This window comes from Armigeres subalbatus, unplaced genomic scaffold (assembly GCF_024139115.2).
Source record: "Armigeres subalbatus isolate Guangzhou_Male unplaced genomic scaffold, GZ_Asu_2 Contig118, whole genome shotgun sequence".
NCBI classification, from domain to species: domain Eukaryota; kingdom Metazoa; phylum Arthropoda; class Insecta; order Diptera; family Culicidae; genus Armigeres; species Armigeres subalbatus.
This window is the reverse complement of record NW_026941934.1, coordinates 1-13286: the sequence shown is the minus strand read 5'-3', so window position 1 is coordinate 13286 and position 13286 is coordinate 1. Positions and strand designations below refer to the sequence as shown.

The following is a 13286-nucleotide window of genomic DNA, read 5'->3' as shown; positions in this document are numbered from 1 at the left end:
ACTCATCTAGAAATCCCTGAGAATTCCTCTAAGAATTCTTTTAGAAATTTCTTCGGATATTCTATTAGAAATTTCTTAAGGAATTCGTTTGTAAAATCCTTTCGATATTTTCTGGGAAAACCTTGCGAGAATTCATATAAAAACCTAATAATTTTGCGAATACAATTAAATTTCAGGAAAATATTCAATCTGGTGGGCCAGTAATTAGAAAAATTTAAGGAACTTTTTTTTCTCAGTACAACTTTGGCGTATATAAATACATTCCATGGAACATATTGGATTTGGTATGCTGCCCCCAGGTTAGATCATAATTATAGTTAGTTTTGGTTAAACGAGTTATTCTAGGTGTTTCTAGTTTAAAGATAATTTCCCAATTAATGAGAAAATTTAAACAAATAATAGTATTCAGACTAATTCTAAACAATAGTGATTTACGATGATCATAGCGGGCTTGGTGGTCATATGGCTACCGCTTCTGCCTCATACGCAGGAGGTCGTGGGTTCAATCTCAGGCCCGTTCCATTCTCCTACTTGTATCTTTTCATATTTTACATGTTCTAGCAATCGCTAGAACTGGAAATGAGCTTTCATACCATTTATATCTTCTATCCCCTATAACTTGATTAGTTCTAGCAGGTAACTGTTAGAATTCAAAATGAGCGAAAAGTTCGTTTCGGCATCGAATTAGAATACACACCCTTTCATTACTATCACATTGGGCCCGTTACCAAGACGAACCTCTGCCATAAAACCCTAACCCCAGATTCAATAAAATTCAGGAACTCGTGGCGAGTGCAGAGGTGTTCTCGGCTTGCAGTTGGCAGGAGCATCATCAATTCCTTCCATCCCCGATGACCGAGGACGTGGCCAGCGCCATTATCGACCTTCAAAGTACTAGAGCTCTCGGACTGTGTACATTGAGGTTGGAGTGCAAATCCATCTTCCATCCATTGGTTCCTGTCATTCGATTGTTCTGGTCGATCACGGAGTAGCAACTCGAAATGCACGGTCATCATGCTCATACTCATGCTCACAATAGTGATTTACGATGATCATTTTATCACGAAAAAGGAGGAACAGTGAAAGTGAGGAAAAGTGAAGAGTGAGAATACTAAGAAATGAAGGAAAGTGAGAAGTGGGTGAAAATTGAAGTGAAGATAACTTAGATAAATGAGAAAAGGGAAAAAATAAGTATTTAGAAATGTGGGAAATAAGAGGAGGATGAATCATATCTTCTGTGCTTTATCCTGGGCATACGTCTACTTCTGAAACAGGAATAACATCGAGCATTGCGGAAGTTCCGGACATACGCATTATTTTTTAAGAATACACCTAATCATTCAACTTTTTCATGAAACTTCTTCTTCTTCAATGGCTCTACATTCAACAGGAACTTGGCCTGCTTTTAGAACTTAGTATTATATTAGCATTTCCTCAGTTATTAATTGAAAGCTTTTCTATGCCCTTTGCATGATTATGCTTATGTAGCAAGTACAATGGATACACTATACCCAGAGTCGAAATGTTTCCAACCCGAAAACATCCTGAACCGGACCGAGAATCAGACTCGCCATCTCTGGATTGGCACAAAGGCTACTGGAACCCATCCTGGGTAAACATAAACTATAGTCCCAATCAAGGGCTAACAATTATCTTTGCTCTCAAACCGGCGAATTCAAGCTTTCTGTGAAAAAATACGTCTGCATGATTCGGAATTGTGCTGTTTATCCACCATTCTGTTTTTTGGCACCACTCTAAGTCATATCAGTCAAACCTCTAAGAGTCGATGTTCTATGACTGTATATCGACTCATGGAAGCCAATTATACCACGTTAAAACATATTTTACTTTTTACTGTGATGGCCTCTTCAAACAGCTTTAAAAGATTTGTTAATCCTCATCTTTATATTTCCATGAGTCAATGGTCTCTTCAAGATCGACTCGTAGAGCTAGGTACACCAAAATTACACCAAATGAACGTGATGTCAAACAGCCTTTGGGCAAATGAACCGATCTCGGCTGAAAGCAAATTCTAAGATTTTAAGTAATACTGGAGAATGCTTGAGTGAATATTTTCGTTTAGTTCAAATGTAAAACTAAATTCAAATTTATATATTCAATCACTTTAATTTTGTATATATTATTTATAAAAATGATGATTGTTTTAGTAGAAAGAAGAATTAAAGTGTTTTTAAACCATATGATATTTAATATATGAAATAATGCTTTTATAAACTTGAAGACAATAAGCTTCAACACAAACCGAACAAAATCACTTTAATGGTTTCTTGTTTGCTAGTGGTATAATCCGCCTTAAAGCTAATCTAAGAATAAATGGATGAGACCTTTTAATCTGTTCAATTTTGAATTTTGATGATCATGCGAAAAATGACATGAGACTGATATAAGAAATGGACGAAAATACCAATACGTAACTTCATCGTTGCATTCATCTTCGCCCCGCTTAAGCGTCGTGAGATATCGTAGAGGAGGCGAATGTCCCCGGTTGCGGCGGCTCTCTCTCCTTCGTCGGCCAGAGAGTCTGCCCACGCTCGCTTGTCCCGTCGACATGAGCGTTTTACTTCCTTCTCAAGAGCCGCGTATCGTTGACGGGCTAAGACTTTGGCTCCTCTGGTTTTCGATCGCTTTATCGCGGCTTTGGCTTCTCTTCGCTCCTCTATCTTTCTCCAGGTCTCATCGGTGATCCATTGTTTTCTCTGGGTGCGTAGTTCGCCCAGATTGTTCTCGCTGGTGGTGATGAAGGCATTCTTGATGGCGGTCCATTGGTCTTCCACGCTGCCACCTTCCGGAATATCTGCAGCACGCGTCTCCAGTTCTTCAACGAAGGACCGTTTCACCGTGGCATCTTCCAGTCGGCGTGTGTTGAATCGTCGTCCAACTCTTTCCTTTTGCCGACGAATCCGCGCAATGCGCAGGCGTATTTCGCCGATGAGGAGGTGATGATCAGACGCGATATCGGCACTACGTTTATTCCGTACATCAAGAAGGCTCCGTTTCCATTTTCGGCTGATGCAGATGTGGTTGATTTGATTTTCTGTAAAGCCGTCACGGGAGACCCACGTGACCTTGTGAACCGGTCGATGAGGAAGAGCGATCCCCGATCACCATGTCGTTATTACCACAAAATTCTGCGAACAGCTCTCCGTTTTCGCTCATTTCTCCGAGACCATGGCGTCCCATAATGCGCTCATGGTTCGAGTTGTCGGATCCGATCTTCGCATTGAAGTCGCCCAAACAGATCTTGATATCACCTTTCGGAATTCTATCTACGACGGCATTGAGTTGACTGTAGAAGTTCTCTTTGTCTTGCAGATCGGCAGCATCGGTTGGCGCATAACATTGGATTATAGTAAGGTTTCGGACCCGTGTTCTAAATCTGGCAACGATTATCCTTTCGCTTATAGGTTCCCACTTCATAAGCGCAGAGTGTGCCTGAGTGCTTAGTAGGAAGCCAACTCCGCGATGCCGGGAAGCGTGTTCACCTCGTAAACCAGAGTATAGCAGAACTTGTCCCGACAGCGTTCTGTGTTCTCCAAAGTTTGGCCAACGGACTTCACTCAATCCCAGGATCTCAAGCTTCATGCGGCGTGCCTCATTGGCAAGTTGTGCCAATTTACCCTGCTGGGCTAGGGTTAAAACGTTCCATGTTCCTATTCTTGTCCGTTGTTTCGCGATAAGAGTCGTCGCCGTAAAATCAGTCCGTATTCTTTCATTATCGGATTCTCGAACAAATTGATGTTTCGGGAACAGTAGGTTGTTGGCCCAAGGTTCCCTATCCACCGGGATGGGGCTGCCATCTTAGGTATAGCTTCCATAGCTTCCGGGGAATAGCATTTCATACTCAGCCGCTGGATGCCAGAACAGACGCTGTTGGAGCCGCACCTCCTTGGTGAACAGACGCTCGGTCAGTCGGGTCAAATTTGTTTAAAGTTTAACCGTTGGTTACAAGTTAAACTTGTAGCTCCTCCACAAGTATATTTTAAAATCACATTTGCTCCTTAAACATTCCCATATATCCATAATAATACGCCCTTTACAGAAAAACACAACCACTAACACCATAATGGAACAGCAGCTGCACTCATATGGCTTGGTGAGTGTAAAAGCGCAGTCCAACTCTCAGGGCATCTTTAGTAGAGTTATAAATCGTATGGGAGATAGGAAATGAAATTGAAACTGTAAAAATGCCATCTTCAACAGACGTTATAGTTTTAAAAATTCGAACAGTTTCGTCGGGAAATTTATAACTGGAATACTGCTCAGTTGTATTTTTGCACGAATTTGCAACAGAATTTACTCGAGTTTTATTTCGTTCAAAACAATAGAAGATGACGTCATCAGCTACAAAAAATACTATTTCATCGACATCATAACAGTTTGACATTTAAACTGGCCTCGGAAGATTATTTTTTCGTTTTCCTGTATAAAACATGTGCAGCTTATAACTGCTACTGAAGATGCATTTCTTGTTTTATATCTTTGTCAGTTATAAAATGTAAAACTCGGAGAATAAATATAACTATAACTGTAACATTACTAAAGATGCCCTCACGCCTCGCACTGTTTGGGTGACAGATTCGCTGTATAACAGTTTGAACTGACAGGGCAAAATATCACCCAGCCCTTTATTGTTCGCCAACAGATGGAGTACTTAAAAATAGGGTGTGTGGTCAAATTGTAGACACAAAAAAAAAAAGAATGCAATTTATGATGCAACAACTGCATTTCACAGGTGGGCATTTTTATTATAAAAGCGCGGTAAGGTGATTCAATCACTCTTATCGATCGTGATCTCTGAACAGAGTAGAAGTGCGCGCGTGTGTAGTGCTAGTATTGTGAAGGTAAAATTGTGAAGCCTTTTGTGTGGTGAAATTGTTAAAATCTTGGTTTGTTCTCTTTTTGTGTTAGGTCTTAAAGCTATTGTTAGTAAAATGGAAAGAATAGAAAAGTTTTAGTAAACATGCATAATACAAAAATTAGTACGGTTAGTTATTTGCTAAAAGTTAAATATTTCTAAAACTAATGTGTTAATTCCTATAGCTAAAACGCAAAAGTTACTGTCCTTAAACTAAGTGACAAACAACAAATAATTTGAAGACAAACAAACAAGAAAAAGGTAATTATTTGTACTGAAAGTGGCAAATTGTAAGAGGCTTTAGTTAGTGACGTCACGGGGTATTAATTCGTGTGTTTAGGTCCGGAAAGTGGACCTTTTTCTTCCGACCTTTCTTCTATTTTCAGAGGCCGATTTCCCGGATACTATCGCGTATCTCGCCGATCGAACGCCGTCATTGACAATTCCGCCATCTTTGTCACCAGTGACTGGTAAAACACAGCTACCAATCGTCATCCCGGTAGCTTAATTCCGCCATCGTAGTCCTCGTCGACTGGCAACAGCACCATTACCATCCCCATCCCGGTGGTCTGATTCCGCCATCTCCGTCACCATTGACTGGCCAAAACCCACCACTAACATCGTTATCCGGTGGTACACTTCCGCCATCTGCGTCAACATTGACTGGCCACGCCACCACTACCATCGTTACCGGTAGCATGATTCCGCCATCTTCGTCATAATTGACTGGCCAGAACGATAGCTTTCGACCGGAGGCGACCAAATACTACCCAAGCATGGACACCACGAAACCACAACAAATGATCCGGATCACGCAAGTACCCCATATAAGTGACGTCAATAATAAATTGTAAAAGTGTAAAAAGCCTCAGTGGTAGCCCATTCATTTAGAGCGCAGCCCTGGGTAATAATAATTCCACCGCTTCTTCGTTTTTCCGCTTTGTTTCGGACTCGAAAAGGAGTCATCAGGCCTCGCTGTCCGGAGATCCGTCGAATCGGTATTAGTCGAAGTCCTTGTGAAGGTAGTTGATTGTCTCACCCCCCTATTTCTATGTGCAATATCTGTGTGAATAACGTCTAGTTCCTGTTGTCCCAAGTGTCCTTAAATTAGTATGAGGAAGTGAGAGATTAAGCTATCCTGATTATACGACCCTGTAGATTTCCTAATCCCCTTAATCCCTAACCACCAGAGTTACAAAAGTCCCACCCAACACCAGGACTAGGCTAGTGCGCTTTGAGCGGCACACGGTCGCTTTGATGGGGCCTGCTTGGGGACACATGCAGCTTTTTATAGGAGTTCAACAGAGCCCACTGTCGAACCCCACCACATCCTAGGCAGACCCCACAGGACCGGGCTTACTAAGGGTACAAGGAGTTAATCGTTGCAATAGAAGATTGCAACGATTTTTGTCTAAAATTGGAAATTATTTTGTTGGACATTTGTTGCAATGTCTCAATATTAGAAATTCTATGAAGTTCATTGGTACTATACCACGGAGGCAACTTCAGAATCATTTTCAGAATTTTATTTTGAATCCTTTGAAGTGCCTTCTTTCTGGTATTGCAGCAACTAGTCCATATTGGCACAGCATACAACATGGCAGGTCTAAAAAATTGTTTGTAAATCAAAAGTTTGTTCTTAAGACAAAGTTTTGATTTTCTCCCCTGTCATAAGACGAGTTTATACAATCCCATTGAATTCCACTACTTGACTCGACTTAGTCGACGAGACACTGAAGACGGCCTTACTGTTGAGGTCGAAATACGTATCTGTCAAGATACAATTAAGTGGTGGAATTCAATGGGATTGTATAAACTCGTCTTATGACAGGTGAAAACATTCCACTAAAAAGCTCAAAATGATTTTCTTATTTGATTTTCTGTTTATAAGTGGATATAGACACTTAATATATTTGTTACATTTGGCTTGAAGGCCTTCAATGTGATTTTTAAAAGTTAATTTTTGATCTAGCAGAAGTCCTAAATATTTAGCTTCGCTATACCAATTAATTGGAACCCCATTCATAGTGACAATATGTCTGCTAGAAGGTTTCAAATAAGAAGCTCTCGGCTTATGTGGGAAAATTATAAGCTGAGTTTTGGAAGCATTCGGGGAAATTTTCCATTTTTGCAAGTGATGTATACCCACCTTTATCGAATATACTGTGGTATTCAATGTATCTACGAAACTGAGGAATATAGATTTGGGTCGATCTGAACGAGCGAATCAGTTTTAGATCAGACTGCCTAGAGTAAAGAAGTGTCTTCATCTCTAATATACCGAACTTCCTAAACTTCCAAACTGATAGTTAATAGCAAGTAAGTGGAGAAAATATCCAAACTTTTTTCAATCTACTACAAATGACACGAAGGCTTCGCCCTTTGGCCGAGAGACCTGTGTCATCTGCAAACAAAGATTTTTGACACCCTGGTGGTAAATCAGGTAAGTCAGAAGTAAAAATGTTATACAAAATGGGCCCCAGTATTCTGCTTTGGGGAACATCAGCTCTTATGGAACGTACACACGGTCAAGCAGTTTGACCAACATTGACTCCACCTCTCGTTTATTCAAACATCCATCAAGTTTTACCAACAACGGCACGAACAATCAATTTATTCCCAGCAAGGAGAATGAGCCTAACATGACCCGAACTTTAGGGTAACATGTTACCTCATGAGCCTAAGAAAATGATTCACGTTAGGGTAAACCTCGACTAAAATTACGCTATATTGCAACATCGTGTTAGGCGTTTGCTGATTTCAAACGTTTGTGTACACGCTTACTTCAGTTCACCCAAATATGGGTGAAGAGTACCTAAAATCGCCAAAAAGTGCACATACCTAGATATGGGTGAAGTTGCATTTACCTATATATGGGTAAACCGAGCGAGGAACAATTTCTAGGTGATTTTCACGCATATTTGGGTACTTTTTTATTCTTTTGTATGCATACATCCATGGAATAGGAATCAAATATTGGATTCAAAATTGTAATTAAATTAAAAGTAAGTCAAATTAAAAAAGACAAGGTCATTTAAATTTATTGAATTATTCCAATATGTAGATAGATACAATTAATCTAATGTATACAACCCTATAGGTAGTTTCTGCTCTAATCGTAGACTCCACATCGTGTCATTCATTGGGTGTTTCCTGAAAAACAAAGTTGAATATTATATTTCGCATAGCATGTTAAGATATTTCTTCCTGTTCCACTTACCGATATGCGTGGAATAAGCTGAACAACTGCTGAACCTTATAAAAATGTATTTAGTCACCGGATTCATCACAGGTATGACACTCCCGGCTCCGTTGGTGTAATGCAGTGTATATATGATATTGATACATTCCCCCGCTAGTGGTATATTGCGGCACATTCCTGTTATGAAACCCAAACAGTGTTTTCTCGTTGTGGAGATTGCAGCAGAATATGGGTGGTGGCTCGGGTGATGGTCCATGGCGAATCCGGTTCCTGAAAGGTATGAAAACGAAAGATGGAGTGTCATTATGGAAGTTAGAGGCATGGACAATCATTAACACTCACATGTTGATGAGGTACGTGTCATGGTCGCTGATTTGGTGGGTATAGTGGATTTCCACATCAGATGTGCGCTCTTCATTGAAGCTGATTTCGTTGGGGTGGATGGGGTATTCATACTGGTATATCGTTGGAAGAAAAACGAAGAAATCGTTATATACTCCTAAAGTATCTTGCCTCGTACCCGGGTCGTCCTGGTGCATTACAAAACAAGCCTCCCGGCGATAAAAGAGAATGACAGTATTTTCACTGTTGATTCTGAAAATAAGAGAAAACATCATGAGAATAAAACAAATACGTATTTGATGGAAATGATTGTTAATATTATTCATTATTCAGATTAATTCCGAACTGATTCTACCAATGGAATAAAAATTGCATATCTACTTACCGATGAAGGGACACCTGCCTCGTGATTTGACATTTTACGCAGAAGGGCATAGCCGTGTTCCGACCCGTAATTGAGCCGTGATTTATCGTAATTGACTGTTGACCAGTAGATGATTCATAGAGGACACTATTGGTTGTCGATCTTCCGGAGGTTGGCAGAAGTTGAGACGGCATAGCGCTGGATTTTTATTGATAGTTGTCCGGATGTTTGAAAGCGACCGATAAAGAACAAAAATTTTCGTCGGTAGCTGATTCCACTCATTGCTTGAAGATCAGATTTATACGGCCGTTGTAGAAGAAGGATGATTGAAGAGGATGACTGCTGATTCGGTACATTCTATTGGGTCACGGATCCGAGGGCTCCACAAGGATCGTTAGAGGCTCGAAAGAACTGCTGGCAGCTGCTGGCTTGGGGTTCGTCCGTTGCGTATAGCAAATCCGATATCTTTAAATAAATAAAATAAACAATAAATAATCTGAAACAGGATTTACCTTCTTAATTAGGATTTTACTCATCGCTCGCTTCTCGCTTCATGAACTGCAGGACCGGTTTAATGATTTATATTCAGAGCTTGAAATAAGAACAACAAAGTCCTATTTTTCAACCAAATATGAGTAAATTAATTTACCCATAAATTGGTAAACTCATCTCACCAACAATATGGGTAAAATTTACCGATTTTCTCAGTATATTTCACTCATAATATAAGTAAAGTTTTCAATACTCAAATATGGGTAAATCAACTACTCATAAATACGTAAATTGATCTAAGCGTGTAGCGTAACATTAGTGTAACCTGACCCTAACGTGAGTCATTTTGTGAGTCGACCAAAAACAGGTACCTGTGGTAGTGAACACATGTCTTGTGATCACTAATACATTGACAACTCTCCTCAAGTGACAGTTCGAGGTAAACAATCCAAAAAATGGGTTCGCATCAGTTTTGTCCACTGTTTCTGGGATTTGGAGTCGGAAATTCCGGGAATCAAAAATAAAAAAAGCAGTTTCGTCGCTACTATTTTGCAAGGTAAGGCAGCAAATTCAATCTGTTTCATATAGTTCCATTTAAATGTAGTTTACGTTATTTCAGAATGAAACAACTTCTACGACCAATATTTGTAAGGCACTGGTCAATAAGCTAACATAATACTGTTGAGAATGGAAAATCCCCTCGGGTTCACAAATTTGTCTTCCGACGACGACACCGATCTCGTCGATGTACCGAAGAAAGTACAAAAGGAACTCAATCAACGAGCTCCGTTTGTGGGAAATTACAATAATGATACGAATCGCTTACCAGATGAGGAATAGCCGTCACCAAAAAAAAAAAAACTCCGCCGCTGACGCTTGCTAAAATGTTGGAAGTTCCTCCATCGCAACCTATTGTGGAAGAAGTGGAAATCCACCTTATGGAGTTGATGGACAATATCATGGTTCACTCCGAGCCAGAACCGAACTCCGAAACAGGCTTTTAACCGTAATTTTAGCTCTGTTTCACAAAGTTTTGTTGTTCTCTGGATAAAAATACGTATCCATTATTTTCTTAATGAAATGATCATTTTATCAGTTCTGAAAGCTGATTCAGGATTTCCATGACGAGTCATGAAAAGAATTTTCAGGGTATCTGGTCCGTCTTATCGCTTTCCCGGACATTGCGGAATATGAAGATTGGAGGAAATTGACACTTTTCGGTTTACTGATCGTTTATGAGCCTGATGGTACTATGTATTACAAAGCAAGTAAAATCAAAATATTATGACGGTAGGTATTTGGTGCAGGCTAGGGTCCAGGTGGTCAGCATTTCGAACTGATACTGTTGGAGAAGTAATTACTTGATCGATTCTGAATGATCTTCTCGAACTTTATGATATTAGGGCATTCCGGAATACTGATACCCTGAAGAAGAGACAACTTAACGATCGATACTGGATGCTTGTTTTCGCCTCATAGAATTTCTTAACATTACAAAGCACGGTAGCAGAATATTATGAGACTGATTGGTCATCTGGTCACAACTCAAGACATTCCGAAATAATGATAGCTGAAGGCAATAACACCGAACACACAACAATTAATTTTGAATAAAACTATTATATTAGGCATTTCTTTCTATTTTATTTACATTCGTTTTTTGCACTTGTTAGCAACTACGCTCGTTACAAAACTGGTCCATCGTTCGTAGCTGTACTTGGTGCATCTAGTCACATCGACACATTCCAGAACATATTCCGCAGCTCTAAAAGCATAGATCACAAATTACAAATTTTTGAATGAAAGGTTTTTTGGGTACGACTAGGTCTTTTTACGTGGTTGAAATTTATAATTTCCTAGTTTGTCTGAACTTTCACAACAGCTGGAGGTAATAATCGATCGAAATCAAATCACGTAAAAATACACAAATACAATATGTATCAGGTCACATTTTTTGACGACCGTTATGATAATTCGTTAAACGGCGTTGAATCTCACGAACGTAGTAGTAGCACAGAATGAATTGCCGATAACTCGTTAGTAGTTGGCTATTTGCATCATTTTGTATTTGTTAGAAACTAAAGTGAACTTCTTTCCAGTATTCAATGAAAAATGAAATCGGGAAAACAACAGCGACGGAGCAAAGAAAACATATTCTGTAAAAATATAAATCGGTATCTACAATAATTTTGAACATTATCACGTCAGTCCTTCGAATAACCACCACTTTTGGTACATTCAAGAAGAAATATGAAGTAATTCAGAATTGTAAAAGGGACATTTTCTCTCATGATCATCTATTTACTTGAAAACACATGTTGTTAAGTTTTACAGTTTATTTTATTTTCAACATTTTATTATAAACATTTCACAATTAAATTGAATTGGGAGATTCATATTTTGTACTGTTTTCCATCTTATAGGTATATGAAATATATATTTTAAAATTAATTGGATGGCGACGATCAAGCTATTGAGAACAAATGGTTGCATTTTTTTCCTTTATTTATGGTAGCATGAAAACTGCCTACCGGATGACTGGATGGCCTCGTGTGGCCGATCTATACAAAATGGAACATACTAGAGAGTTCCAATTACAGAGAGATCACGCTTCTGAACTCGGTGGGCAAAATTATGTCGTGTATTCTATTTAACAGACAGGCCGCTTAGAGAGTTCTCCGGCGGCAAACATCAGGCAGGTTTTCGTGAGGGCTGATCAACAATGGACCAGATGTTTAGTCTGCGGATGATCATTGATAAAATCCGGGAGTATAACTTACGAATTCGCTATCTGTTCATTGATTTAACGGATTTTACAGCAGCATACGATTCAGTGAAAAGAAATTAGCAGTGATAGATAATGTGTGCACATGGGTTTCCGGCGAAACTTATTAGGTTGATACGAGTAAAGATTGTTGGCTCGATATCATATATTCGCATATCAGACAAAGTGTCAACCTCATTTGTGAACTTAGATGGATTGAAGCAGGGAGATGTACTTTCGATTTTATTGTTTAATATTGTACTCGAGGGGTCGATTAGTGGATCTGGCGTGCAAAGGAACGGTACTATCATTACACAGTCGCATATGCTCTTGGGCTTTGCGGACGACATCGACCTCATTTGCATCGATTGCAAGGCAGTAGTAAAGGCTTTTGTCCCACTACAAAGAAAGACGGCGAGGATAAGTTTGACAATCAACTATACCAAGACAAAGTACATGGTGCGGGTAGAGACAGAGGAAGACCTAGTAGTGTTGGTGCTGAGGTAGTGCTTAATGTGGATGTGTTGAAGAATTTGTTTACCTGGGAACGCTTGTGACATATGACAATGACGCTTCCCTTGACATGAAAAGATTTATTACTACTGCGAATAGGCCCATCTACGAATTACGTATAGCTCGCAATGGAGTGCGGCTACGGAACGGCAACGACAATCGGTTTGTCGACGGATTGTACTAAAAAATTCCGCATCCTTGCCGCAGTTGCAAAACGCAATGCAGAAGTTCCTCTAGATTCCTTCGCGAGTTCCTCCAGTAATTTCTCCGGAAGTTCCTTCAGGAGTTCCTTACGAAGTTCCTTCAGGAATTCCTGAACAAACTTCCGAGGGAAATCCTGAAGGAACTTCCGAGGGAATTCCTGGAGGAACTTCCGAGGGAATTCCTGGAGGAACTTCCGAGGGAATTCCTGGAGGAACTTCCGAGGGAATTCCTGGAGGAACTTCCGAAGGAATTCCTGGAGGAACTAACGAAGGAATTCCTGGAGGAACTAACGAAGGAGAAACTTCCGGAGGAGTTCCTGGAGGAACTTTCGAAGGAATTCTTGGAGGAACTTCCGAAGGAATTCCTGGGGAAACTTCCGAAGGAATTCCTGGAGGAACTTCCGAAGGAATGCCTGGAGGAACTTCCAAAGTAATTTCTGGAGGAACTTCCGAATGAAATCCTGGGTGAGCTTTCAAGCGAATTCCTGGAGGAACTTCCAGGTGAATTTCTGGATGAACTTCCGAAGGAA

At 40.0% G+C, this 13286-nt stretch overlaps 1 protein-coding gene and 2 long non-coding RNA genes across 3 annotated transcripts; 2 read left to right on the top strand and 1 right to left on the bottom strand.

Annotated features, from left to right (window-relative positions):
* Nucleotides 1-4720: 4720 nt before the first annotated feature.
* On the top strand, nucleotides 4721-5260 carry LOC134202344 (uncharacterized). The gene is made up of 4 exons (XR_009977205.1): nucleotides 4721-4862; nucleotides 4930-5005; nucleotides 5062-5137; nucleotides 5217-5260. It is a non-coding gene; the product is annotated as an uncharacterized LOC134202344 (long non-coding RNA).
* Nucleotides 5261-7901: 2641 nt separating this feature from the next.
* Nucleotides 7902-9032, bottom strand: LOC134202345 (uncharacterized). Its single transcript, XM_062677371.1, has 4 exons — nucleotides 8806-9032; nucleotides 8421-8672; nucleotides 8097-8348; nucleotides 7902-8029 (listed from the first exon to the last, which is right to left on the bottom strand). The coding sequence occupies exons 1-3, from the start codon at nucleotides 8976-8978 to the stop codon at nucleotides 8147-8149; spliced, it is 627 nt and encodes a 208-aa protein (XP_062533355.1). The 5' UTR covers nucleotides 8979-9032; the 3' UTR covers nucleotides 7902-8029; nucleotides 8097-8146.
* Nucleotides 9033-9640: 608 nt separating this feature from the next.
* On the top strand, nucleotides 9641-10385 carry LOC134202343 (uncharacterized). Its single transcript, XR_009977204.1, has 2 exons — nucleotides 9641-9832; nucleotides 9896-10385. It is a non-coding gene; the product is annotated as an uncharacterized LOC134202343 (long non-coding RNA).
* Nucleotides 10386-13286: the final 2901 nt, after the last annotated feature.

Excerpts from the sequence above, each read along its gene's own strand:
- LOC134202345 (XM_062677371.1), bottom strand. The coding sequence starts at position 8,978 with ATGCCGTCTCAACTTCTGCCAACCTCCGGAAGATCGACAACCAATAGT. Across the intron at positions 8,673-8,805 it reads AGGCAGGTGTCCCTTCATCG|AATCAACAGTGAAAATACTG; the intron begins GTAAGTAGATAT and ends TCTTATTTTCAG. Across the intron at positions 8,349-8,420 it reads GACACGTACCTCATCAACAT|GAACCGGATTCGCCATGGAC; the intron begins GTGAGTGTTAAT and ends CATACCTTTCAG.